At 39.7% G+C, this 27127-nt stretch overlaps 1 protein-coding gene across 13 annotated transcripts in view; it reads left to right on the forward strand.

Annotated features, from left to right (window-relative positions):
• Window positions 1-27127, forward strand: part of RBMS3 (RNA binding motif single stranded interacting protein 3) — a 757514-nt gene that overhangs the window by 582406 nt on the left and 147981 nt on the right. For all 13 annotated transcript variants that reach the window (XM_072925744.1, XM_072925745.1, XM_072925748.1 and 10 more), the window contains one exon: window positions 22450-22607. In XM_072925744.1, the coding sequence (XP_072781845.1) occupies window positions 22450-22607 (158 nt within the window). The remainder of the gene's footprint in view (window positions 1-22449; window positions 22608-27127) is intronic.

A 27127-nucleotide genomic window follows, 5' to 3' on the forward strand; every position in this document is an offset into this window, starting at 1 on the left:
ACCTCTGCCTCTGTGTGCAGTTCAGTCACTATTAGCAGCCATGTGCTTTCAGCTCCAAAGGCCCAGTATTATTCAAGTGCAATGATTTGGGATCATTGCACTGGGATGCAGAATAGAAGGTTTTGATTTGTAGTTTTAAAATAATTCTGGCCAAGATCTTCTCTCCAGATGGGACCTTACTGTCCCATCTGGCCCATACTCTAAAATACTGGCCCATACTCTAAAATTAATAAGATTACCATAGCTCTTAAGGTGTACTGGGTCACGCTGCATAAGGAGAGATGCTTAATTGTACTGCTTGGATGAAAGCGTAGTTGTGTTATTTTCCAAGAGACCAAAAGCTTAGGTGAAATAAATTAAGGTAGTTGATAAGACTGTGATAGAAGGTTGGCATTCTATTTAAAGTTTTCAGAATACAAGATGGCCAAGTTCAATTACTCTAAATTACAGGACAAGGAAAGCCCTAGTTATCAGCGTAAGACAACTTTTACAGTGTGATTTCAAGGTGGAAGTTTGAGTTCTGTTTCACTCAGCAAAGGGAATGGATTCCACAATGATCCGTTCCCTTTTGTTGTAATGAAATGATCCAACAGAAAGAATAAGATGGATTCAGGAGGGAAAGCCAAAACATTTCAAGGATAAAAAGCAGTTGAAAATGCTTCTTTTTCTGCTGGGCACTGTTTTCCTGTTCAGATGGAAAAAAAAATATTATCAGTGATGTTTTGAAAAGCTTTAAAAGCGCCTTTCCCTCTTTTTATTGTCTCCATGCAAGTATCAATCAGTTCCCCAAACAACTGGCCAGATGAAACTGGTACAGCTCTTTTCTTACCAGGTTTTTTTTAGGAAGAAGTTGCCACTTTTGTGTCTCTTGCAGCATTTGGCATGGAGGCAGACACTTCCTTTGCCCACAGTGCTGATGGCCATGCACCAGCAGTGCCTGGTCCCAAGTCTCCATGGCCCGGGAGCAGTTGAGGAATGTGATCCTGGAGGGGATATGCAGGGGGTTCACCTGTGTGTGCTCCTGCAGCAGTCAGCAGGCAAGTTCGCTTGCTCTCCTCACTTGGCATGTGTTTAGGTATCCCCAGCTGAACATATGGAGCCCAAACCACGTGCCAGTGGTGGTGTGTTTTGTCAAGAACTCTAGGACTGGGGTAGTACTCTTCAGCTAAGCTTTGAAAGCTACTTTTTTTGTTGTTGTTGGTGGTGGTTAAATAACCATCTCAGCTTGTACACTATCAAAGCATCTTTTGCTTTAACCACATGCCTTGTTTTTGTCATTCTGTAATCTTCCCTCGTAATGTTGCTTTCTTTGAGTTTGTTTGATGTAGACAGGAACTCCCACGCGGAACCCCACCCCCTCTTTTTCTGTAATTAATTCTGTGATCTTTATTTTGAATATCTCTTGTTGAATCTTTCAAACCCACTTCTGAAACAGATAATCTTTTCACCAGTTTTGCATTGCACTTTCCTTTCAAAATTATTTAGAGGAGAAAAGGGAAAAACTTCCCCCTCTCAGGGAGACAATCCATTTGTTGCATTGGGAAATACTTTGAAATAAACAGAGTTTGTACATATAATTTAATGAGATAAATAATAGTCTTTGGACTGTTTCTCTCAGTTTTGTCCAGCACCAAGATTATGATGAATCTTGTGAAAAGTCTAGAGTAGTAACTATTTCCATAGTTGTTACTCTCACTTAATTTTTGGTTGGTTACTGACTTTTTTTCCTTCTGTTTTTCAAATACCAAAGGAAGCGCAGTAGGTGGCCCAATGGAAATTTACTTAGAAACAAATTCTTCATCTGAAGAAATCAGGCTGATGCACACTAGTGTTGATAAGACCTGGGTTTCTTTGCCCTGGGGTTGGTGAGACCTGTAGATATGAGAGGTGCAGTTGTGACCCTCCTGACTGAGGAGAAGGCAGAGCATACTGTTCCCAGATCAAAGGGAGGGATTGGTTTTAAGTGCTGTTTGCAATCTCTTGGTGTGCAGTGTCTGGCTGCTGGCTGGGAAGGGTTGGGCACTGCTTACCTGGATGCATTGGAGAAAGATGGAATTTTGTTGGATCTCAGAAAGGCGCTGTCTTCTGATCATCAGGACCAGCACTATGCATCTGCTGGAGAATGTGTCACAAATATTTTTGGGGTGTCCACAAGTTTCCTGTGGACTTGGGCTGTTTGTTCTGGTACTGTTTTGTAGGCACAAAATCCAGTCCTTCAGTGATCAGGGCAGGAAGACATTTTGACATGCAGAATGACCTTTTCCAGCTAGTGTTAGTGAAAACACCCACCCAAATGCTGAGTCCTGTGCTTTGGGTTCAATAAAGTGACACCCAAAGTCTCCTTGGCATGATTTAGTAGGTGACTTGAGAGAAAAACACGGATTGTTTTCTGCCTCTGAAGATGGTTTTTTTCTTGTTGATGGAGAAAATTGAATTACATTCTGACAAAGACTCAGCGATAGCTGAGGGTTTTGTGCTGGGGGAGGGTTAGTACAGTATGCTTGTACATTTTTCTTTTCTGTTCAGAATATTAGTGTTATTGTGGCTTTTTGTTTCTTACTTTCAATGAAAGAGGTTGACGGAGAGGTTAGATACCAGTTCTGCCTCAGTGATTCATTAAAGCGGAGCTGGAGAAACGGAAGTCGCCCTGTTCAAAGGTGTGGGGAGTGTTTTATTGTTCTGCACGGTGCTGTGAATGCCAACGATTTTGCAGCTGTGAAAAAGACTCTTAATGAGTTTCAGCATTTTAATGTACTTCAAGTTCCCAATTGTACAAATTTAAGAAGCTTAGCAATTCAGTATCTCCTGAATAATAGCATTTATTTTATACTCTAAATACACTTGGGAAGTCTCAACAATATTGCAGGAAGTCTTGGTAATATTGTGGCTCTTTCCCAATGTAATAGCTTTAGAGGACCTAATTGACTTGAACAGTGGAATTGGTCCTTTAAAAAACATGCATACACAATTTTTGATTAATGAGCCCCATAATAAATCATTAATCTTTTTTGGCTCAGGAATTGTCTGAATAGTTTTCAAAGCAGAAGTTGTGTATGTGTTCCTAAACTGTCTTTGTAATACAGTGCTTGCATTTCAAATCTATCATCTTCAATTAACAAAAAAAATAATCTACCATAATATAATTTCAGAAAAACAAGTCCAAACTCTGAACTACGTGGTTACTAAGAGGTCTGTGAAGAAATGTCTAGATAGGAGTACTTCCTCTTAGAATAATAAATGCACTGTAAAATGACCATGTAATAAGTGTCCTTCTTCCTGAAGTATCCTAAAGTGCTTTTACACATTTTCTATAGTCAATGTGGGTTATTCACCCATCACTTGAATGAAACCAGTCTTTACTGACTGTGCTAAACAACACATTTTATAGGAAGGAAATCACAAATAACTCTTGCATTTGAAACTCTGGAGACAATTTGAGGTAGGCAGATTGTAATTGCCCAATTTGGAAATGGGCCAGAAGACTGTGATTAATATACCCAGGCTGCACTTTAATTGTCCCACAGTACTCAGGGCCTTGGTTTCAAGTGGGCTTTGTCTCTGAATAGTATTTCTTTTTCTTCATGTTAATTTTGGAGCTTATAGAATGGATAGCAGGTTTAGCAGAATTGAAAAGTGGGGAAATTTGTTACTTACATGGGGATTAGCAACACTGGGACAGTACAACACAATTTTCTAGGTGTATCACAAGTGGCAGAAGCTGGTTGTGTATTTTATTTTTTCTTCCTGTTTCACTGAATGATCTGTGATTGGCTGACTACCTCAAAATATTTTTTCTCATACTTGACTATTTTGAACTCTTTAAATTTTGTTATTTAAGGTCTTAAAATTAATAGCGCAGTAAATGCAAATAGCTCTACTCCTTAGCTATTCACTTTCTCAGGGAGTTGCTTGATCTTTTGAAACAATGTAATATCTCAAGAACCTGTGAAACGCAGCCTAGCAGGTTGAGTTTATTGATCTTTAAAAACAGGGTAATGTAACTTGAAACTATTTCCCATAAAAAACAAACAAGCTGCAGAGGTTGTTGATGCTTTTCCCAGCAGAGCCAGCCTCATCCGCTCCCTGGCATGGAAAGGCTGGGAAACCTCTGAGTGTCAGATCCCATCCTGAGGCTGCTGGATGTGCAATCCATCTGTGGCAATTACCAGTCTGCAGGTCCACAACTGAGTCAACATCAGACTGAGACATTACTCTGTGGGATTCAGTTGATATTTATTTTTCTCTTGGAGAACCCCTGAGCATTTTTAAGGGTTTTTTTTTTTGCTAGATTTGGGGTTTTGTGACCAATTCCATATTTAGCACATAGATGTGGGGGGGTTTTGTGATTTGAGTCTTTTTACTTTTTTAGTGGTCCACAGAATACAAGTAACATTGGCTTGATCTGTTGACAAAGTTGAGCTGAACACAGATTTCTCAGGACTGCATAATATCAGGTTTGGCCCCTTAGGTTTAAAGTGTTTACACAGCTAGTAAAGAAAGCTTACACATCCACGGCAGTATGTTTTACCATGTGCCACCAGGAATTGCTACAGTCATGGCAGGAACCTCACAAAAAAACTCTGGAATTTCAAAGGTATTTTTTTCTATCTTACCTGCTTTAGAAACAAGTCATTTTACCTCAAAAAAAAAAAAAAAAAAAAGGGTAGGGTTGTTTTGTTATTTTGGTTGGTTTGGTTTTGGGTTTTTAAAATTTATTTATGTCATCAACTGATGATATCAGTATCAGTAAGGATAAGCACTAGTATAAGAAGTGCACCTCAGATAAAGCACTCCTAATTTGCATGATAAAATGGCTCTCTGGCTCTCTCTCATTCTACTTCTTGGCACTAGTGGTGTAATATTAGAGAGCTGAGAGTTTAAGATGTTCCACTTTTAAGCCTTCAGCTTTTCTTTTCACTAAAACTGTTCTGAAAACAAGTTGTGAATACAGCACCTGAGAGGAGGTAATCCAGAAGCCTAAAATGTTCAGTTCAAGTTATCTTCTTTAATGCTGTCGTTTTCATTATTTAAAAAAAAAAAAAAAGGATTCTGTATCTGGAATAAAGGCATAGAATCATGGAATTGTTTGGGTTGGAAGGGACCTTAAAGTTCATCTAGTTCCAACCCTCTTGCCTATGTGTAGGGACACCTCCTACTAGACCTGGTTGCTCGGAGCTCCCCCTTGGGACTCCAACCTGGCCTTGAGCACTGCCAGGAATGGGGCATTCAGAACTTCTCTGGGCAACCTCTTCCAGTGTCTCACCACCCTCACAGTAAAGAATTTCTTCCTGATATCTAATCTAAACCTACCTTCTTTCAGTTTGAACCCATTCCCCCTTGTCCTGATGACTCAGATCGTTTAAGGACCAACAGAAGAACCAGGTCTAGCTTTTAGCATCCTAGGAGGACACTACACCATTCCTCCTATACCCTGCAGCAGATTCTCCTTTGTCTTTAATTCCCAGCCATCCGCTACATCCAAAATGCCCAACTGTAATTACTTTCCAGTCTCTGACTCAAGGAATGCCTGTACATCTTGTCTTACAGTTTTATTACTGCAGAAATTCTTAGAGTTGCTTCTGATTTATAAGTGAGAAAGAGAATAATAACATTTTTCATTTGTTGGATTGATGCAGCCATCACTTTTTATATGAATAGTTTATATACTTATACAAGTAAATGTAAAATATGATTACATGCAGATTACAAGCAGACTACCAGCTAAACACACTAAGTGACTGACTATGTATGAGGATACCAACTTTTCATACACAGTCTCTTACACATAGGATGCGTAATTGCAAACGTGCATCCTTTTTTGGGAGTCTGGGTGTAGTCTTATATGTTTTTACACATAGGCATCTGTTTAGCCAGATCTTCAAAACTGGAAGCATATGTAAACTGGAATGCACTTTTATGTGCATATTTATTTTGTTGTTCTGTATATAATACAGCACTATACTTATGCATTCAAACACATTATTCCATTATTGATGGAGAGAGGCTATTCACAGGAGCATGTAGTGACAGGCCAAAGGGAAATGGCTTAAATTGGAGAGAGAGTAGATTTAGATTAGAAATTAGGAAGAATGTTTTCACCATGGGGTGGCAAGGCACAGGAACAGGTTGCTCAGAGAAGCTGTGGATATCCCATCCCTGGAAGTGTTCAAGGCAAGACTGGATGGAGCTCTGAGGAACCTGATCTAGTGGAAGGCATCCCTTCCCACAGGCAGGGGGTTGTAACTACAAGACCTCCAAGATCCCTTCCAACCCAGACCATTATACGATTCGGTGATTCCCATGCATATGCATAGAGGCTCACACACATATATATATATACACCTTACCCACAGCTGAAATACCGTATAGATGTAAGAACAGATATGCATGAACCTCAGAAGGCTTCATATTGGAATACTAGTGCTTTTTCACACAGACCAGTTTAGTAAAACATAGCAAGTCATTGACATGTGAGCAGTCACCGCCAGCCAATGAAACAAAAGGAAAGATGGAGTTACAGGACTTGGACCATTTTCTTCTTCCATTTCTCCTTCTTGCAGGGACTGCTCATGTGTACTCAGGCTCAAGTAATGTGCTCTGTTTGAATCCAACTTGCATTATCTCTCAATCTCTTCTGTACTCTTCTCTTGTATCATCTTGTGCCATCCTTGCAGTTTTCCTCCTTACAAAGGCAATGGGCTGCATGAGCTTCATGCAGCAGCACCTCTGAGCTTGTCCTTCCCACCCTGAACAACTCTGTGCTGCACAGCCCCTGTCCATCCACGCCAGTCCTGATGCATCTCACCAGCTGACAACTGAATCTATTATTTCATGTTGATTACCAGATATCTTTGCTTAATGGCTTTCTCAAAACTCCGTTTCTGCCACAAGAACAGTACATATTCCCTTTCACACCCGTTTCTTGAGCAGAGGGAAATTATTTTTCCTCTCCACAATAGGACCAGCTTATGGCCCCTCATGGCTCAACAAAATCTGCTTTATAATTCTGTCTTGACCTTTGATAGGAGGATAGAACTGTTGGCATTGTTCACCTTGCTATAAGTATTTTAATTTCAGAGTGGTTTTCTGCTTTCTTCTTCAGATAATTGTTGACTTTGTTTTCTTCTCTGTGAATATGCAACTAGAAACATTCATTGGCTCGGAAAACTTGAGTCAGTGTTTATTGCTGAGAAAACAGCATTCTTCTAGCTGATATGAAATGTGGACAGAACTAATGAAAAGTTTGTAGGAAAACTCATTAAGAACTTGTGCTTACCTTGGTTTTAGGGTGTAAGAGAGTTCACAGACTACTTTTTGGTTCACTGCTTCCCCCCACCACCATCTTGCACTATGTTCTTTGTAGATTGAAAAGTATAATAAAATCCCCTTTCCTCTCTGCTTTCATCACATGGCAAGAGGAGAACCAAGTTTCTGGTAGTGCTCTCTCTATCCTTCCTTTCTCCCTCAGTGTTGTAGACATATAGCAGTGCTTACTACTCTCCCCTGACATTCCCCAACCTCTAGGTAATGCACTGAACAGCTCAGATCCCTATTTTCTGCCTACACAAAGCATAATATACCCTTAAATAATGATTCCTTCCACAGTGGTACTGTGTCAGGGAAAGTAAGATTTGGCACTTAACTCATCTGCAACATCAGGATACACTATGTGCTCCATGGCTTACGTGAGTTAACTTGCCCACATGTCTGCGCCCATGATTGAATAAGTGCATGGTATTTCTGAAGGATTGTGAAGGGACATAGAAAGATTACTTTCTTTACCACTCTTCTAGTGAAATTTTCGTGTGTTTGAGTACCATATAATTTGCTACCATGGATTATTGATTTGTTTCCTGGCATTGCTGTGCACGGACATGACATTGACTGAAGCAGTGGACTTCCCTGGCAGGAAAAATCCAGACAGACTGTGCCAGAAGTGCTGAGAATCCAGCCTGGACACCATGGGGCCATCCATGCCTGCTCCATTTGGCAAAGAGGCAGGATTTTAACCCCATCATTAACCCTTGCATGTTTCTTTCCTGACGTTGGCCACTAATCTCAACTTCATTTACCAGGGCAATCTCATCACATAGAGCAAGACCTGCTCTGATGGGTGCTGAGGAAAGCACAGACAGCTCAGCAGTTCAGGACTGTGTCATGCAATGGGATTCAGCAGTGTTAATCACAGCAATTCAACCCTGCTTTTTTGTTCTATTTTTAGTATGTTATGCTTTAAATAAATGAAAGTTTCATTTTCCTCTGTTACTCATACTATTTCCTCATTTTCTTCTGTGGGAGTGGAAACTGATTATTTCAAGGCCTTCTTGCTAACCCTCTGCTGGGACATGCTGACTCAGCTTTGGAAATTCCACAAATACGGAAAATGTGGTAGTGTTGCATCTGTCGTGTTTCTGAATGATAACTATCCCTTGTCACATTTGAAACATGACTTGGTTGCCTTTTTATATCTGATGCACTTAGATATAGTACAAGTATTTCTGCAGTGTATATTTTGTGAGCTGAGCCTGATCTTAAATGGAAATGGTATTTTTGTCTGTGTTAAATACAGATTTCTCAAAATAAAACTGTCAAGGCATGTTTTACAATGGATTTTGGTTTCCTTAAGCAGTTTCTATGTAGATTTTTTTTCCTTAGGTTTCTGTAGTAGCTAAAAGTATCCAGACTCCCTGAAAATTGATGTATCCTCAAGGACTAGTAGGTTTCTATTTCTGGCATGTGCATCAAGATGAATAACTGTTCTCTAGCAGTTTGTATGGACTCAGGCTAAGTAGGCCTCAACCTTTATCCCAACAGGAATTCCCAGACTAGAAAATTCTGACTTCATTTATGGTTTATAGGAAGTAACACAAAACATGACAAAAGAAAGCCTTCCGTTTTCTTCTCAGGCAATCACATGGGACCTATGCATTGCTTGAATTCACCTTTGGGTCAGTAGGTCAAATATTAAAAAGCCTTTTACTGTCCCAAAAAGTCCCCTTAAAGCTTTTAATGCTGTCCCAGTGCTGATAATTTACTACTGTTAATAGCTATGGTCTTTTTCCAGTCCAAGTGTAGACAGTTAAATGTTAAGTCTTTGAACTTTAAATGAAGAAATCTGAGTTTCCTTAGATTCCTCAGACTTAGCCTCAAATCTAGAGAAGCTTCTCAAGAGAAACACATGAGTTCCTACTGATCTACAGGTGGATGCAACATTGGTAATTTAACCCTGTGTGCAAATCTATTTTATCTTCATATTTCTGGCAGCTTTGAAATGAAATATTAAAGGAAAACAATAAATGCATGATAATCATCAGAAGAAATGTATTCACTGAGCTGTTTGCACCTTTATTAAACTGAATGCAATTCTGAAAATATTTTCCAAGCACAGATCCTGATGCTGCAAACTAAAACAAAGAATTTTTCTGTAGCATTCAGTTAGAGAAAGATCAGGCCATGACAGAGCAAATAGTCTGTCCTTGGAAAGAACAGCTGCTAAAAATAGTGGACAGAAAGTCCTAAAGCCACCATGGTCAAATACAGGTTATGTGTGCATGACCAAATCTCTAACCTGTGGCTCTGCTGCTCCATTATGCCATCCTATAGCCTCTGGATGATCAGACAGCAAAGCCCTCATCTTTGCCATACTCCTGTTGTTTAAGAAGTCTCATTGCTTCCTTTGCCGAGGAAGGAGCATCCAACCTCTGCTCTAACACCTGCTACAGTCTCCACAGTTACACAGGAGAGGCTAATGCACAGGTTGACCTAAAGACTTTTTATCTACAGTTTGAGGAACCCAGTTTTGTCCTCTACAATGACACTGCACTCTGACCTCTGCACTGAGCAAGTGGTACTGTATCCTGACACAGATTAGGGAGAAAAACATTTGTTTCCACTGCCACTTTTCAATCGTTTTGGTCGAATGTTACTGTCGTGAGAACATAGATATTCTGCTTTATACTTTGAGGTAAGGAAGTGGAACAGCCCAGTCAGCTCCAGGACTCACCACTCCTGAGAGTTGCCATCTTGACAAATGTAGACTAAAAAAGCAAGATCTAAAAATTATGTAATAATTTGAACCATTTCTAGAATCTGCATTCCTGTGTGCAAAAACCCAGCTTCTGATTATTGATTATCATAACCCTTGGTATTTCAGCTTATGCAAAGTAGAACTGTAGAATTCTTGCCTCAACATAACCACGGTTTCATCTGGAAATGCTTGGTGCTTATGTCAGGTGTGTGGAAGTATGATTTTAATCAGAGCAAAAATAATTGTGAATTTCTTTTTCATATATTATTGCAATCAGATTTTTTTTTTTCACTGAGCATTTTACATACACAAAAAAAAAGCATTTCAACTAATTAGTGTCACTGGCACTGCAGATATTTTTTGGAGACCTGAATCAAGCAGTGCTACTAAATACTTATTATTTGCGGTATCATATTTTTCAGTTACAAATAATAATCACAAGAATCAATTAAAAATGGGATGTTTCAGTGCATACTTTTAAGTTCTTTTTTTAAGAGCACTTTAAATGAAGCTGTTAATGTAATGTTATTGATTTAGTGCATATGGAAATTTAGGTCGAATTAATTTTCTTTCCTCCCTTATTGATAGTGGAAAGTTTACACTGTGGTCTGATTTCATGCTGTGTCCTCTGCAAAGCAAGTAAACTCTTCCATGACCTCTTTGCTCTCTGTTACAAATCACAAATGCACCCTTTCTGTTGGACAGTATCATGTAAAACACAGATCTGGGAGAAAGCGAATAGCAGAGTTAAGTTCCATGATTTATCAGCTCTCTGCAGGGAAAAAGGACTCGACTCTAGTCTAAATACCAGTAAGAGAATCCTGCAAAATATACATCAATCAGCATGTCATTAGCTCAGTATAGCATAAAGAAACATACTTAAGGCAATTTTGTCCAGTGGGCAGTAGGAAACTGTCATAAATTGACCAGCATATCATTGATGAAAATCAAAATAAATAGATAAGGTGTTCAACTTAGTCTGCAGCTCATCTGGCAAAATAGCCTTTTGCTTCCAGAGGTTATAAGTGAATTTCTGAGTTCAGGTTCATGGGTAGGGGTTAGTGTAGCACTTTCAGAAATTGCTATAGACAGTGATCAGATCATCTGAGGTAATTAATTGATTCTTACTTAACTGCAATAAAAATAGCAAGCTAGTCACTAAAAGAGTGTGAAATAGAATATGGAGACAACTGAACCTATTCAAAGTTAGAATAGCAGAATGATTTTTTCTGAGTTGATCTGCCTTTTGGCTGCACTGTACTGTGCAAGCTGGAAGATGGATATTTGTTTCTAGGAAGACTAAGAAGTAAGGAATTGAAAAAAAATCTCATCTTGTAATAGAAAAAGTATGAATAAGAGGTTTTTATATCAGTCTTTGATAGTTCTGGTTGCAACTGTATTCTGTGGAAGTGAAGGGAGGTACCATGTATCTTATAGAATCTGAAGGCTGCAAGCACAGTGACTCAAGCCCATATTTCCCACAGAAGACAAAGGACAAATCAAATCACCATTGGCAGGTGAATTGCATGACGAAAGGTTCTGCAGCAGCTCTGTGCTGGACTGACCAGTAACAATTCAGTTCCAACAATATTTAGCTTTAGCAAATGCTGTGCTGTCCATGAACAAACTTAATTAACAGAAAGCTGAGTCCAGCTTACACAGCAGACACAGCACTCTGATGGTTTGCACAGAGAGAAGAAATTCTGAGCATATATAAACTGTGAACTCATTTAAAGTTCATGGTTTTAATTAAAACAGTACTTACAAATAATACTCCATTGTGGAGCTGATACAGGCATTTGTGACAAATAATTTCCAACAATAATTTTTGTTTTTTCTCTTCATAGGTCATGGAGTTTAGGATTTTGCTTGTTTGCAATTCTTGGACAAAATTTGGTAGGGCAAGTTTTAGCCTATGCCTTGTTTAAGGAGTAACTGCAGGGTGTTTCAGTGATGGCCCAGTCATGCTGGGTGCCCAAGTCACATATTTTCTGATTAGATGACTCCGGAAAAAGAATGTCAAATGGCAGAAGTTCTTTTCTTGGGTCATTATAAAGTTCAGTAGTGCTTAAATTTACGTATGTGAATAAAAATCATTGGCAAAATGCATTTCTTCAGAATAGCACTTATGAGTGCTTCCTGTGTCCATGTGCAAAACCACTGTGTCTTTTCAGAAAGTGACCTTGTTAACAGACTTTTGACATGATTTAATGACAATCAAGCTTATACAGAAAATGGATGCTGTAGGTTTAGTTTTAACTGTATTTATAATGTTTGATGGATTTGGCTTAATTATTGCTATATAGTGGTTGCATAATTATACTGGGGCCAAACCTCCTGTGACTCTTTGGAAATACCATACTTGATAAATTTTGAACCGTAGTGTAGTGTAAACATCAGGAAGGGCTGGGCACAGAAGAAAGATAATTTATGAAACATGTAGTCAGCACTAAGTCTAAAACACAACTACTGTGAAGTTGATCTGTCAGTGTGTGAGATTTAACATCTCAGGATGTTAAATCTTTGTGTATTGGAGCCTTTGGAAGACCATCAAACAACACAGAGGTTCTTTTGAAGGTACCTAAGACAAAATAAGCTGCTTTGAATAACTGAATGTCCTCCGTTCTTCAGTATTTTCCCTGTGAAACCATCCGTGTTTAGGCAGTCTTGGTTGAGGAGATAGCTCATGCTTCTGACAATGCCTAATGCAAAAATTTAAAGTGGAAAAGGGATAAAGCCAGGCTCAGTAGAGATAAGCCTGGGGACATCATGCCAATGTGTGAGGGACAGTGTGCTAGTGAGATCTTCTGTCTCAGCAGAGATAGGGGATGGACATCCATGCCGGAGCAAGAACACAGGGTTTATTGATGTGTTAGAAACCTCAGAAGCACCTGAGAATGGTCATGTAATAATTTGGGCTTCTTCCCCAAAAAACATGTTGGGATTGAAAACCTGACTAGAAGGTAATCTGACTATGCCATGAAAAGAAAATAAAAATTGCTTCTGTAAATACATCAGCAATAAAAGGAGAGCTAAGGAAAATTTCCATACATTATTGGATGTAGAGGGAAACAGTGACAAAAAATGAGGACAAGGCTGATGTACTTAATGCCTTCTTTGTCTCAGCCCTTAATAATAAGACCAGCAGTTGTTCAGGTGAGCTGAAAGATGGGGATGGGATCAGAATGAAGCCCACATATTCCCAGGGGAAATGGTTAGTGTTCTGTTATACAAGTTCATGAGACCAGATGGGATCCACCCAAGGATACTGAGGGAGATGACATAGTGCTCATCGAGCCACTTTCAGTCATTTTCCAGCAGAAAGGTTGTGGCTGACTGGAAGTTAGTAATTGCAACACCATCTATAGGGACAGCAATATCTGGGGAGCTACAGGTCTGTCAGCCTGGCCTTGGTGCCAGGGAAGGTTTTGGAGCAGATCATCTTGAGCACAATCCTGCAGCACATCCAGGATATCAGGGGCATCAGGCACAGTCAGGATGGGTTTTTGAAAGGCAGGTCCTGGTTGACCAGCCTGGTCTCCTTCTATGATAAAGTGGCAAACTTAGTGGATGAGGAAAAGACTGTGGATGTTGTTTACCTAGACTTTACTGCAGCCTTTGACACCATTTCCCACAGCATTCTCTGGGAGAAACTGGCTGCTCATGGTTTGGATGAATGTGTTTTCACTCGATAAAAACTGTCCTGGATGGCCAGGACCAGGGCAAGGTGGTGGATGGAGTTGCATCCAGTTGGCAGCTGGTCACAAGTGTTGTTCCCCAGGGATCAGTGTTGGGGCCAGTCCTGTTTAATTTCTTTATAAATTATCTGGATGAGGGGATCAAGTGTACCCTCAGTTTGCAGATGACACTAAGTTGAGCGGGAGTTTTGATTTGCTGGAGGGTAGGGAGGCTCTACAGAGGGATCTGAACAGGCTGGAATGATGGGAAAAGACCAATTGTGTGAGGTGCAACAAGGTGAAATGCTGGGTCCTGCACTTGGGTCACAACAACCCCATAGAACACTGCAGACATGGTGAGGAGTAGCTGGAAAGCTGAGTGGTGGAAAAGGACTTGGGGGTGTTGCTTGACAGCCAGCTAAACATGAGCCAGTGTGTGTCCAGGTGGCCAAGAAAACCAATGGCTTCCTGGCTTATACCAGCAACAGTGTGGCCAGCAGGACCAGGGCAGTGAGTATAGTCCCCCTGTACTCAGCACTGGTGAGGCCACAACTCAAATCCTGTGTTCAGTTTTTGGCCCCTCACTGCAATAAAGACATTGAGGGGCTGGAGGGGGTTCAGAGAAGGGCCATGAAGCTGGTGAAGGTTCTGGAACACAAGTCCTATGAAGATCAACTGAAGGAGCAGGGTTTATTCAGCCTGGAGAAAGAGAGGCTCAGCTGAAACCTTATCATTCTCCACAACTGCCTGAAAGGAGGTTGTAGCCTCGTCAGTCTTCCAGGAAACAAGTGATAGGACAAGAGAAAATTTCCTCAAGTTGCACCAGGAGCGGTTCTGATTAAATACTAGGAAAAAAAATTTCACCATAAGGATTGTCAAACACTGGAACAGGCCGCCCAGGGAAGTGGTGGAGTTGCCATCTCTGGAGGGATTTAAAAGACAAGTACGTGTATTAGGTAGGGACATGGTTTAATGACAGACTTGGCATTGCTGGGTTAAGGGATGGACTCAGTGATTATAAAGGTCTTTTCCAACTTAAACAATTCCAAGATTCTGTAAAAGAGCTTCAGAAATACTCTTGACAAGGAGGTCTGCATTACTTTTAGCAGTTTCCTTCAACTGTATCTGTTATATTATTAATATATTGTACACTAATAAAATCCATGTGAAGTTTAGGCTTTCTGTGCAGCACTGTAAGCCTTTTGGTGTGGTCCTCAATAAGAGAATGAAACTAGCCAGGCATCAATAGTTAACTGGCCATTGATTTAGCTTTCTATGTTGTTAAAAATGTGCCCACACAAAGGAAAGCAAATAAGCAAGGAAAAAGTCAAAGGGAACCCTGGCAGCTGCACTTCATTCATTTTGTTCACTTCATGTTATTGCAATGATGGCTCAAAATATGTCACTGGCAAATCTGGAAGGCTGCATCATCTGGACCATTGCTATAGCAATGGTTTCATGAGAGTATTTTAGTTTGTTCCTTCTTTTTATGCAACAAATATGTAATGTAATGTAAAAAGTCTTTGAAAGCAGGACTGCTGTCACTTAATTGGTATCAGTGTATCTTTATTGATTGGGAAGGCACTACGTTCAGGTACACAGGCAAGATCCCCATCCCCAACCCCTACACCACACCCTTCCTTCCCATCCTCTCTGAGAAGGAGAAAAAGGATTTACTGCTGTCACCTCTCTGATACCAGGAGGTGGTGAAGTTTGGGGTGACTTTCTTTTAACTTGCACATTACTAGCCCATATTCATCCTGTCTAACAGTGATTAAGTAAGTTAGGAGCATCTGGCCATGCCTGAATAGGTCAGTGAAGAGAGAACATCTCTAAATGTTCCTTGAAGACATTAGGTATTAGAGCTGAAGTTAAACATCAGGATTATAAATTCAGTAACTTACTCTGTCTGAAACCAGGCATCCTTTGCACATGTGAAAAAATATGCTATGTTAGTATGAAAAAGCAGCAGGACTAAATTGAGTAACAATAGAAAACTGGGGGGAAAGTTTTTATTCCAAATTTTGGTTGGTGAATGCAACCAAATGTGCATAAGATCAGCTTTTAAATGAATGTCTGTTTCAGATGTCCTGAAAAGTTCTCATGATCTGCAGGACTAAAAATGTGAATATTACAAAATAAAACAACAAGAAGAATTATTGAATGTGAATCTAGTGAGGGTAAATATTACATGCTTCCTCTAAATTTAATTTAAGCTTAGTGGCTATAAAAACTCCTGTTTAGAAATAATTTAATAAACTGAGGAGGAGACTGATGCTGCCATACAACTGCAGTTTTCAAAACACTGAACGAACACTGGAAAACATATGAAATGACACAGAAATGTTTCCATATAAATGATCTGGTTTCATACATATGGATCCACGTAAATGGCTTTTTCTATAAAAAACATGACTATTTTTATCTTGAGGGGATACAGAAGTTCAACCTAGATCTTTAAAGGAGACAAGAAGTTCAGTGCATAGGCTGAAGATCTGGGTAGTAGCCATACGGCAGAGATTAACTAATTTTGGGAAAATACTGCTTAAAGGGTGTTTTGAACCTGCATATAAAAAGATAGAACTATGTTTCTAAAGGTGAACTGAAATACTTACATGTGTCAAAATGAGTATAATGAAAATTCAATTTATTAAGGACAAGAAAAGCATATGATCTATTAGTATAAATATTGATTATATCTTTTAAAGGAGGAGTTCATAATCTCATATTGATCCACATGCAAATTTAAATTCTCAGAATAAGTTTGGAAGATGGAAAAAGAAATAATTTGAACTCATAATCAGTGCTTGGTTTCCTAGGGCAAGCTGATCTAAGGAGAAATACATTAGGTTCAATAAAAGGAATTGGTACATAAGGTCTCCAGATAAACCAAACATACTCAGTTTCCAGTCCTACTGAGATCACAGATTAGAAGAGTTTTGAGTTCCTTTTGGGAAACAACAAACAACGCCAAAAGCGTCTGCCCCTCCCTACACGTGTCTTGAAAGAATGCATTACTAAATGTACTGTGTAAGGAGCTTTAGCCTCAGCTCGCACAAGAAGGAATTGTTCTTTCAGCTTTTCACGCATTGCTTCCAAAGATTATCTCAAGATGGGAGGGAAAATCCCATCTGAACATTGTCCTTCCTTTCAAAAGTGTCTGGGAGGGCCCAGCAAAGCAAACAGCAAGCTTGGAGTTGTAGCACACGCCCCACTAGGGTTGGTTTTGGTTTTTTCCTTTCTTTTTATTTGAAATGCCGTTGGTGTAGTGTACTTCAAATCCTCTGCTTTATAAACTTCTTTTGCTTCCTTGGCACAGACCTTGGGAGCTGAATGACTGGCCCAGTTCTTGCTTAAAGGCAGTAACAAAATTTCTGGCTGTTTCCCCAGTACAACTGCTCCTGACTGCTGAACTCCAGAGCCTTGCAGCAGGACGCCTGCTCTGCTGACCACTGGAGCTGGTCTGAGCTAATAAAAACCATGGGTTTGACCTACTGCTAGTTTGCAGTATTCACAATTTTAAACCTTCAAATTTTAAGATTGGATTTTTTCTTTCAAATTGGCATTAAAAAAAAAATTAAATCGTCACGATTTTAAGCCTTCCTAGGTGCTGTTTTGACCACTTTGGGCCAGAATGGCCCAACTGCAACAAATGCATGCAGCTAACACCCCTGGAGCTCAAGGGCCAGAGGAGCTGAGGTATTATGCTCATACAATGATTGTGGAACAAGCTGCAGTGGAAACAAAGGGAATTGCAAAAAGCCATGCACTTCTCTGGAGAGAGTAGCTTAAATTGACTTAATTTCTTTTTTCTTCTTGTTGTTGGCTCATTCTCTGGCACTCAGTGTACCCACACAGACTGGCACACACCAGGGTCCCCGAATGTGCTTAGCTTAAGGTGTGAGGCTGTGCCAGGATTTCCTAGGGTTGGAATTGACTGGATAAGTTTATCCCTGCTTCTTTGGGGCTGCAGTGCAAGTGTAAACTGTATGTAGACAATCTTTGGGCTGTCAAATGGGAGATCTTGGCTAAAATTAACATCTGTGAAGATAGCCAGGAGCAGGCTTTTGATAGTGCCTTGAGACTGCACTTGCAAGTTTGCATGTCTTGATTATGCTTCTTCTGCAGCTGGCACACAGGTTGCAGACTGCACAGTTGCAGGCTGCACAGTTGTTTCTCCACTCTCTTCATGAAGCAGCAACTTGGCCTGGTGTTGTACCTATTATTTATCTGTGTTTGGCATGGGGCCTGGGAAAGGCAGAGGAACTGTGCTGCTCCACTGCTCCCAGCAGCTCCCTGCTCCTGTGAACCTGCAGGACAGCAGTCAGTGCAGTGGCTGTCCCTGGTCCCCCTGGGGAGGACCTTCTCACTCGTGGGGGACTAGATCCAAGGAACAGGTGTGCTTTGGGAAGACTGCATCAGCCGGTGTGTCACTCCCCCATGGTGCAGGGCCAGCAGGGTGTCTCTTGTGTGCTCCAGAGGGGTAAATTTCTTCATTGAAAGAATGGTCAGGGATTGGAACAGGCTGCTCAGGGAGGTGGTAGAATCACTGTCCCTTGACGTTTTTAAGAAACATGTAGATGTAGTGCTTAGGGACATGGTTTAGTGGTGGACCTGGCTGTGTTAGGTTACCGATTGGACTTGATCTTGGAGATCTCTTCCAACCTTAGTGATTCTAGGATCCTATGAACTCGGTAGCAAAGCCGAGGCTCTACTTGGCTGGTGGCTCCACAGTGCTGGCTCCAAGTCTCCTGTGGGGCATCCAAGTCATGGTGCTGTTGGAGTTGTTTGTGGTGAGCATGTGGCTTTCTGCTACCCACCCTTTTTGTTCCTGCCCAGAGAGTTGGGGTCATAGGATGAAGATGCAGTTCTGAAGTGACCTTCAGTATCAAACAAAAGACTTTCAGCTCTCTCACTAATGACTGGTCAGTCAGTGTATTTTGGGACTGGAGACAATAATAAATGGGATTTTAGTAGCCCGAGATGGGAAGTACCATTTTGTAATGTCTAGTGAGAAGACTTAGAGAGAATTAAATGAACCATAGGGAGTCTGATCCAGACACTAACATCACCATCAGTCCTGCAACCCTGGGAGCTGTTCCTTCACTAAAGGCAGAAACTGAGCTGTCAGCTGTTAGGATTATGAAAGGCAAGTAGTTCATGGGGTGCTTGGACTTATGATTCTGGTTAGGCTTATCTTGTCAACAAATAGGCACATTTTGAACAGCAGGGCACTTACCTTTGACAGTGAAAAGCTCAGCAGTGGCACAGGGCTGGGGAAGAGAATATCTCACTCAAGAGCTTGTACAATCTCGGATGAAAAGGCTTGGGCAAAATGAGAGGCATGTGTCAGCACACACTGAACATCAGAGATCCCTGCACAACTGAAAAAGAGCACAAGGAGCCTCAATACCAGAGGCTGGGAGTGGGACCACGCCTGAGAAATAGGAACTCATGAGGGTAGGTGGCAGTGGGTTCTGGCTGCACAGTGAGAGGGCAGCTGGGTTCCACATCACCCCTGTAAAGCCGTCTCAGCTCCCAGCTGCATTACTGTGAAGGGATTTCATCTTGTTTCATTTAGTTGTGTGATATATGGCTTCTGTGGCCTGATATTTCCCTGTAAAGGAAAGGGGCATTTCTCTAAATGCTATATTTGTATAGTAAGGAAAAATAATGTGATTTTTTTCATTTCTTAGAAAACACTGTTGTGTTGCAGAGGTAGCGTGAGTGGCTTCATCTGTCTCTCTCTGTTTGCAGTATTTATTTATCACATTGATAAAAGATAGGCTTGGCAAATCCCTGTGAAAGAGTGACTATGGTCTGCTAGTTTTTCATTCATCCTCACAGTGTAGCTAACTTTCCACGGATATTTAAAACAATGACATTTAATCTCTAGCACAGTGAAAAGGTTTATGTGTTCCTGGTTCAGAAGTGAGACATATTGGCAACGGTTCTTATTTATTTTATTTGTATGACCCAGCTTGAAAACTGAGTAGTCAAAGGAGGAGTTCTCATTTTAATGTGCTGTGGGACTGAGTTGCTTCAGTGAAAGCAGAGGCTGTTGTGAAGTTACTGATGCATAACTCCACTTTTCCACATTAGTCTGGTCTTTGGCTACAGGGATTTCATCAGCATATTTTTTTCTAAATATTAGCAAGAGATGTGAGTCTTTGAGCATTGATTGGTGGATTAGTCAAAGCCCTTAACCAATCAATAGGTAGAGGTTTGTATAATAATGGCATTATTTTTGAAGAACTGTGTCAATTGGAATTGCAAAACTTTCTGTTTCGATTTGCTTTTGAATGCCTCTGCTTTACCTGCCTCTATTGCTCACCCTTTCAAAGTACTTAGTAACAATGAAGATGTTTCCAAATTCCATCATCTTTCATTTTATGTGTGTTTTTGGGGTATGGAGGGTGGATAAGGGGGGAAGTGAAGTACCAATAAAACTTACATAATTTGCTTACAGAAAAGGTGAAATGTAAAGAAAAAAAAAAAGACAGAAAGAAAATTATTTGCATTTTTGTTTCCTTGATTTTTCTGAAGCTAAAATGTGATCTGAAGCTCATATCCCCTTTCTTTTCTTGTCTACCTTCCCTCCAGGACTGTTTGCATTATTTTCCTTCCATTGTCAGTACTGTAGCAGTTCTGACCTCTCACTAGCGTTTTTTGGTTACTGGAGAGGAACTAGCTTTTGGACATGTATAAATGTAAATTGATGTGAGAGGAAGGAAGATGACTGCAGGGAACGATAACTAGAAAGGGAAATGAGGTTTTTCTAGAGTTGAGGTTTGTAACTTCAGTTGAATTTGCAGTAAGTTCAGTGTTCACGTGTGTGACGTTCCTCTCCTCTCTTCTGCCCCTTACTTAAGGACATGGTAATAACTGGGTATATTTTTATGGACAGCAGCTTGAAAACATGCCCACTTTGGTCTTTTATTTCTGTTTTGTAAAACAGTGAAGAATTCATCATGCACAGTAATGTATTATTTCATTGGGTAGTGAGTCTAGAGATGCAAAGCTAGAATGCGGTGGTCATTGGCCAGTACATCCGAGGACAAGCATCCATAGCCCTGAGATCAGAATCCACATTAAACAGTACAACAGTATTACATGCCTTCTGATTTTGGACCTTTTGGGGTCTCCATTTGCAGGTTTTTGTGGCTCATCCAAAAGGGTTAAAATTTCCCTAGAGCCTGAGGTAAGAGAAGCTAAAAACTTTCTTCAGCTTCTGATTCTGGTATTTAGCTATATTAGATTTGCTTTAGTCATTGTAGTCCCTGCAAAAATGGTGTGTTATGAATCACAGCTTGAAGCAATTTATCTTTCTAATATTGAGGCCTTGAATGTAAAAGGCAGTGATGGAGCAGATATCTTGGTTCTGTCCTGTCTTCATACATCTTCTTGAAACAGAATGCATGATTGTGTTTGACAAGGCACATCCTCCCCGATTTTAATGGAGTGAAATTTGAAACTACTTTAGTTAAACCAGGGCAGATGGCTGCAGGACTATGTGTAATTTCATAGCTGTGCAAGGTTGCAGTGCTGCTGCAAGGTTATTTATCTGATTTTAGGACAACGCAGCAAAAAAAGGGTATCGCTGTTATCAACCCAATGTTGAACAAGTACAAATTAATTCTGCCTATTCAAATGTGTAATAAAAAGAATTAAAAACTCTGTTTCAGAGAACTTTCTCAGAGAAGGTGTTGTCTGGATTACTGCACAGTATAATGATTGCATCTTATATTTTTGCTTATTTAACATTAGCTGAAATTATATAGTAATGCCTGATCCCAGTCAGGCTTGTACTGGCAGGTGATCAGATATTATGTAAAGCTTGTATCAATAAAAATGGACAGAGCCATGAAATATTGCAAGGGCATAACTAAATTGATTTAATACAATCAAGACGTGGTTGCCTGTAGACAAGGGGGTTTTTACTACTTCAATACACTTATTTTACATATGGCATCTATGTCTCTTTCATGTTTCTATGCAGTAGTCCAGCAAGCAAGGACAGGAGTTGGAGCAGTTACCAAAATGGAAAGTTTAGCCTAAACAGCTAAAATAGAACAAGAAAGCTGCTTTCAAATTTGTTTCTTCAATTATTCATGCTACAGGCTTTGTTTTATAAGATGTTTTCATTTAGTCTCAGAATAAACATGTGACTTATCTCACACAGGACCATAGGTCGAACTGCAGAACTCCCCGTTCCTGCCCCCAGCCCAGTTAGATCTTATTATTAAGAAAAACATTTTTGATGGGGAAAGAACAGGAGAAGATGCTATGAAAAGTGTTCTGTGTTTTCAACCAATCTTTTTCATGATGAACAGGCTGAATGGGAAGTGTTCAGGCTGGAAAGAACATCTGCTTAAAATATATGTTGAATTTTTGTTCTTTATTTATCTTAACATTAGCACATTTGTGGAAATCACGTTTTCTTCACAATCTCTTTGCTAAATTAGGACACAAATCCAAGAACACTTGTTCATGAGAGTAATTTTCTATAAATGAGTAATGTCACTGAGTTCAATAGGAGCAATCACGCACAGAATTAAGCACATGCATGAGAGTTTGCAGAAATTTGGCAAATATGTTGCCATCATGAAAAGATTACCCAGCTTTTCTTCTAATGCAGCTATGAAATTTTGGCTTGGTCCTATTTTGACTAGCCCTATTATATGAGCCATAAGCTATTCTACTCTGTTAAGCCTAACTGAGGCTATTTCTCTTATTTTGTCGCAGCAACAAGAGCAAGATCCCACAAATCTATACATCTCAAATTTACCCGTGTCCATGGATGAGCAGGAACTGGAGAATATGCTGAAACCCTTTGGACATGTCATTTCCACCAGAATATTAAGAGATGCGAATGGAGTCAGCAGAGGAGTCGGCTTTGCCAGGTGAAACCTTTGCTCTTACTTTTCATGTGCATTTTCTTGCCTTTGGTCCTTTGCAATTGCTGTCTGTTCTGTAGCTCTGAAGTCTCACAGCTATGGAAGATGCAGAGTGGCACCTTTATGTCCATTCTTTCCAGCAGGAAATGCCAGTGAGGAAGGATGTTCATTTCATTGCTCTAAAAACTAGTTCATTCTGTGTAGGTATATGTAAATAAAAATGGCTGGGAATAGTGAGCTATCCATTCAGGATCAAACTCGCGTAATAAGAAATGTCCTATAGCAAAAAGCACACACTTGGTAAAGAAGCCAAGGCCTATGCTTAGGAGAGCCTGGGAATGAAACTTATTGCAGTCTTTCAGTACCTGTATGGGTCTTGTAAAAAATCTGGAGAGAGACTAGATTGCCTTTAAGGTCCCTTCCAACCCAAACTATTCTATGAAACTGTTTAAATAATTGACAAAGATTTTGCAACAGGAGAAAATAAACTTAGCAGCTGGAAGAGCAAAGGGTAGGAACTGCAACTGAAGAAACGTGTCTTCCTTGAAAGCTGCAGCTTTCTTGAACTGCAGCTGTGAAAAGAGCTTTAGAAGAAATATTTGCATAGAACAAGCCCTTATGGGGTAGTCAGACATTTTAGACAGAATGGGCAACTTATTATTACCATGTATTTCATTGTTAGTACAGATAGACAGGGCTCCATGTTTACTCTCAGGGAATACTTACATAGATTCTCTTCAGCTTGAAACATTCTCAAATCAAATAGTTTTCTTTTCAAAAGCCAAGAAATAGAGTGCTATATATAGAAAGGTATTGAAAGAACAAATAAGAAGAGAAATTTGCAATTCTGCTGCAAATCGGTCTTCTGCTTCAAAAGAAAAAGGGAAAAAAAATCCCAGATCATTGTTTCTACAGAATATTCATAACACTGTGCTTTGTAGGGGAGGCAAAATAACTTCTTCATCTTGCAAATTTCTTTGAAATCCATCATATCTTGGCATTTCTGTTAGTGCCATAATACCACTGAGTGAAATCAGGTACTGTGTGATAAAAAGTTAGCTTTCAAAAAAAGTGACATTGTAGTGTTACCTCAAGGTTGCAAGGTTGTCATGCACAAAAAATGTTTAGATAATATTGTCTGAATTCAATGGGAAAAGGCAAAATATTTATGCTGAAAGATGGCACACTGTTCCTTGTGCATTCTTGCAGATAATAACATGATTTTTTCTAGCTCACTAAATATAGATTAGTCTAAGTCATGGATAAACTCGCATTTTTTGAAAATTGGCTTACTTTGTGAAAATGTATTTAATTATGGAACATATTTCAGGGACTCTTTAATGATCTAATTTGTAGGTTGTGTAATTCACCATGTCAATGACAGTGGGTTAAAACCTCCATCAAAGTATACATGAGATCTTCCACTGATTTGAGTGAAGCTAAAGTTAATCCAGGAATTTAGAACCACAGTTAAATGCTGACTCCTGTCTTTGCAGAATTATCAATAGAATACTTAATTACACAACCAGCTGACTTTCTTTTTGTAAAGAAGTGCTATCTGGTATCTTCTTCCTGTATGTCAAACCAAATAGATTGATAATTTGTTTAGCTTTGCTTGTAGTCATGAAGGCTTCTTTCTAATGTACCTATTGTATGAGCACATGATGAATGGCTACCAAGGCAGTATAGATAGGGGATGAAAGCTGGATTTCCAGTCCAAATAAGATTTTAGAAGTCCAAATCAGCACCCTAGGTGAGGATTCTGGCTATTCTGATCTGGGATTTTTTATCACAGTATGTCTTGCCTGCCTGTGGAATGTACCATGATGCTTAGCATAGCTCTAAACAGAGCCATAGAAGCACCAGAGAAAAAGTTAAATTTGCATATTCTGAAATGATGCAGCATCCAGCAATTTTGAAATGTTATGTTTTGAAGTTATTAATTACATTTTATGGTGATTAAAAGTCACTTTCTGAGTCCGCCCAATCATAGAAATAGTCAATCTCAAAATACGTATATTCATTCAAAAAGCAATCAGAAGGCTGAAGGTAGGCAGCTGTTGTCAGATTTTTCTCCTAAATGGGTATGATTAGCAGTTTTATAGTACTGTAGGTGGCTACTCAATCATTTATAACCTGGAGAACTTCAAATGTTCTTGGGTCAAAATTATCTTATGCCATCAGATATCTGGTGACATTAACAGCCTCCCTTAGAGTATGTGCGTACAAAACTAGCTCTGAGTGAAAGTCAAGCCATGAAACAATTTCCTCTCTTTTGCATCCTTCAAAAGCAACTGAACAGATTTTCCTGAATCTTTCCAGAGCATTTCACTGTGGCCTGAGCCAACTATGCCTGGGTACATTCCAGGGGAGATTTTGGGGAGGAGAGTTATGAGCAAGGGGCCAGAGAAGGGAAACTTTAGACTTTGACTGTGGCTTCATAAAAGCCAATCCATTCTATAAACTCTACACATCTGCCTCTGCTTTGCCCCTGGCCCATGCTTTTTACTTCCAGGCCATATTACCTGCCTCCAGACTCTCCTTGGGGGCTGACATTCCACAGGGCTCCTGCTGCTGTGGTGTTTTGGCAGGGGTGTTTCTGTTGACAATGGCAAGCAGAAGCTGAGACTAAACACAGCCTATCCTAGAGCAGAGAGAGGAATAAGAAATAGAAGGGGACAGAAATGCTTACTAGAAGTAGGATATTGGAAAAAAAGAGGCACATCTTTGGATGTGAAGCTTTAAGTTCAGTCTTTTGTAAGATTGCCTGTTAAAAGAGGAAATGACACTGTGATGCCCTTGCATGGAATTTCATCAAAATGCTTAAATTTGTAGGTGTTTCTCTTAAATACCTGTTGCTGGGAGTTGTCTAATAATTTCAGCAGCTGATCTTTCATTTTAAAAGTGTAAGTGCATTCTTCGGAGCTTAGAACAAAATCATAGTCCTTTATCCTTAAAAAAAATCAGCAAGATGAAAGAGAACAAAACAATTCAAAACAGAAAACAAACAAACAAACAAACAAAAAAACCCAAAATGGAAAGAAATCCTCAGAAAATGAATTTGAAGACTTATTTCAAGATATAATTTTAAAGTTGATATCTTATGAGTTTGGCAAACAACATTAGTAGTGTTTTTGATGGTATGAGTAAAAAGCAGATAAGAGATAGTAAGAAGGTCTTTGAGGGAGGCTGGAACTACTGGATAGGGGAAGGTATTGAGAGCATGGAGTGAAATATTTCTCTTTATCCTGAAGAATTATTGCCACTTATAAAGAGGTAACTGTATGTGCTGGAAGAACTGGATTTCCACAGGCCCAGAGAGGATGAATTCCAGATGTTAAGGTGTGAGAAGATAAAGGAATGACAAAATCACAGTGGAGGCAAAGCAGAAGTGGCAAATAGAGGCAAAACAGTGGTGCTGTTTTGTTATGAGGAATATTTAGAGAGAGATTTCTGAGGATCAGTGATGTTGCTACTTTGGAGACAGAAGTGTCAGCAGCACCAGGGGATAAAGAACATTCAGGCAGTTTAGGAATGCATTTGTGAAGAGGAAAAGTGCTTTGTTCTTCCTCATTCAAGGGTTTAATTGAAGGTAGTTGAAAAGGTGCTATAATTTAGCTTGAATAAATCCCTCATCTGGGATGGTAGTACAGGCTTAGGTAGTCTAAGGACCATTCCTACTTTTATTCAGAAGAATGATCTGTCACATTCTACATTTTAGCCAGGAAATTGCTTTATAATTTAATATCTCAGGTGAAACTGGAAATCCCAAAGATGCTTCAAAGACTTTGTGTGATGTTTGGAAAATATTCCAATACCTATGGTGATACATTTCCATTGAAAGGCCTCCCTGAAAAAGCCTCAGAGCAACACTGTAGAGTGGTGAGGAGATGTGTGTGGAGATCTGTCTCTGAGACCCTCTATCAACTGTTGCAACCTAGAAAATTTTGCTGGACTTTGTACATCCCTAAGAAAATTGTCAGGCATGAAGCCGCACTTTCAGGAAGAAGCAGGGACAAGCAAACTCCAGGGAAGGACAGATGGATTAGGATCCTTAGACAAATATCAATGGGACTCCATAAAATGAAAATGAATATGCAGCTCTGAAAGGTGATGAGAGAGGAGTTGGAAAGTTGGGAACCACCAGATAATTCGGCTGAGTGATTTGCATAATCCAAGCCTGAGGTACTGTGAGTTTAATTGAAGAACTCCTTGGTCTTGGACAAAGGGAGCAAGGAGATATTGGTATATACCTTGGGGAGGGACTTAACTGGTACCACTGAATCAATGAAATAAAAATTGCTTTTTATAACCCCACAATAAAATACCATTCAAGTATTATTTAAGTATCTTCCCTAAAGAGATAGTAGTATTAATAATACCATACACAGGTTTGTCACACTCAGCTGAACAGCAAAACAAGCATTTTATAGGTCCTTTTAAATGATAAAGTGCAAAGAAAGAGTTAGAAACCACTAACTTTTTTATTTTGTTTGCTGTCTTGTAACTTAAAACGACCTTGCAAG

This window comes from Taeniopygia guttata, chromosome 2 (genome assembly GCF_048771995.1).
Source record: "Taeniopygia guttata chromosome 2, bTaeGut7.mat, whole genome shotgun sequence".
In the NCBI taxonomy this organism is placed as follows: domain Eukaryota; kingdom Metazoa; phylum Chordata; class Aves; order Passeriformes; family Estrildidae; genus Taeniopygia; species Taeniopygia guttata.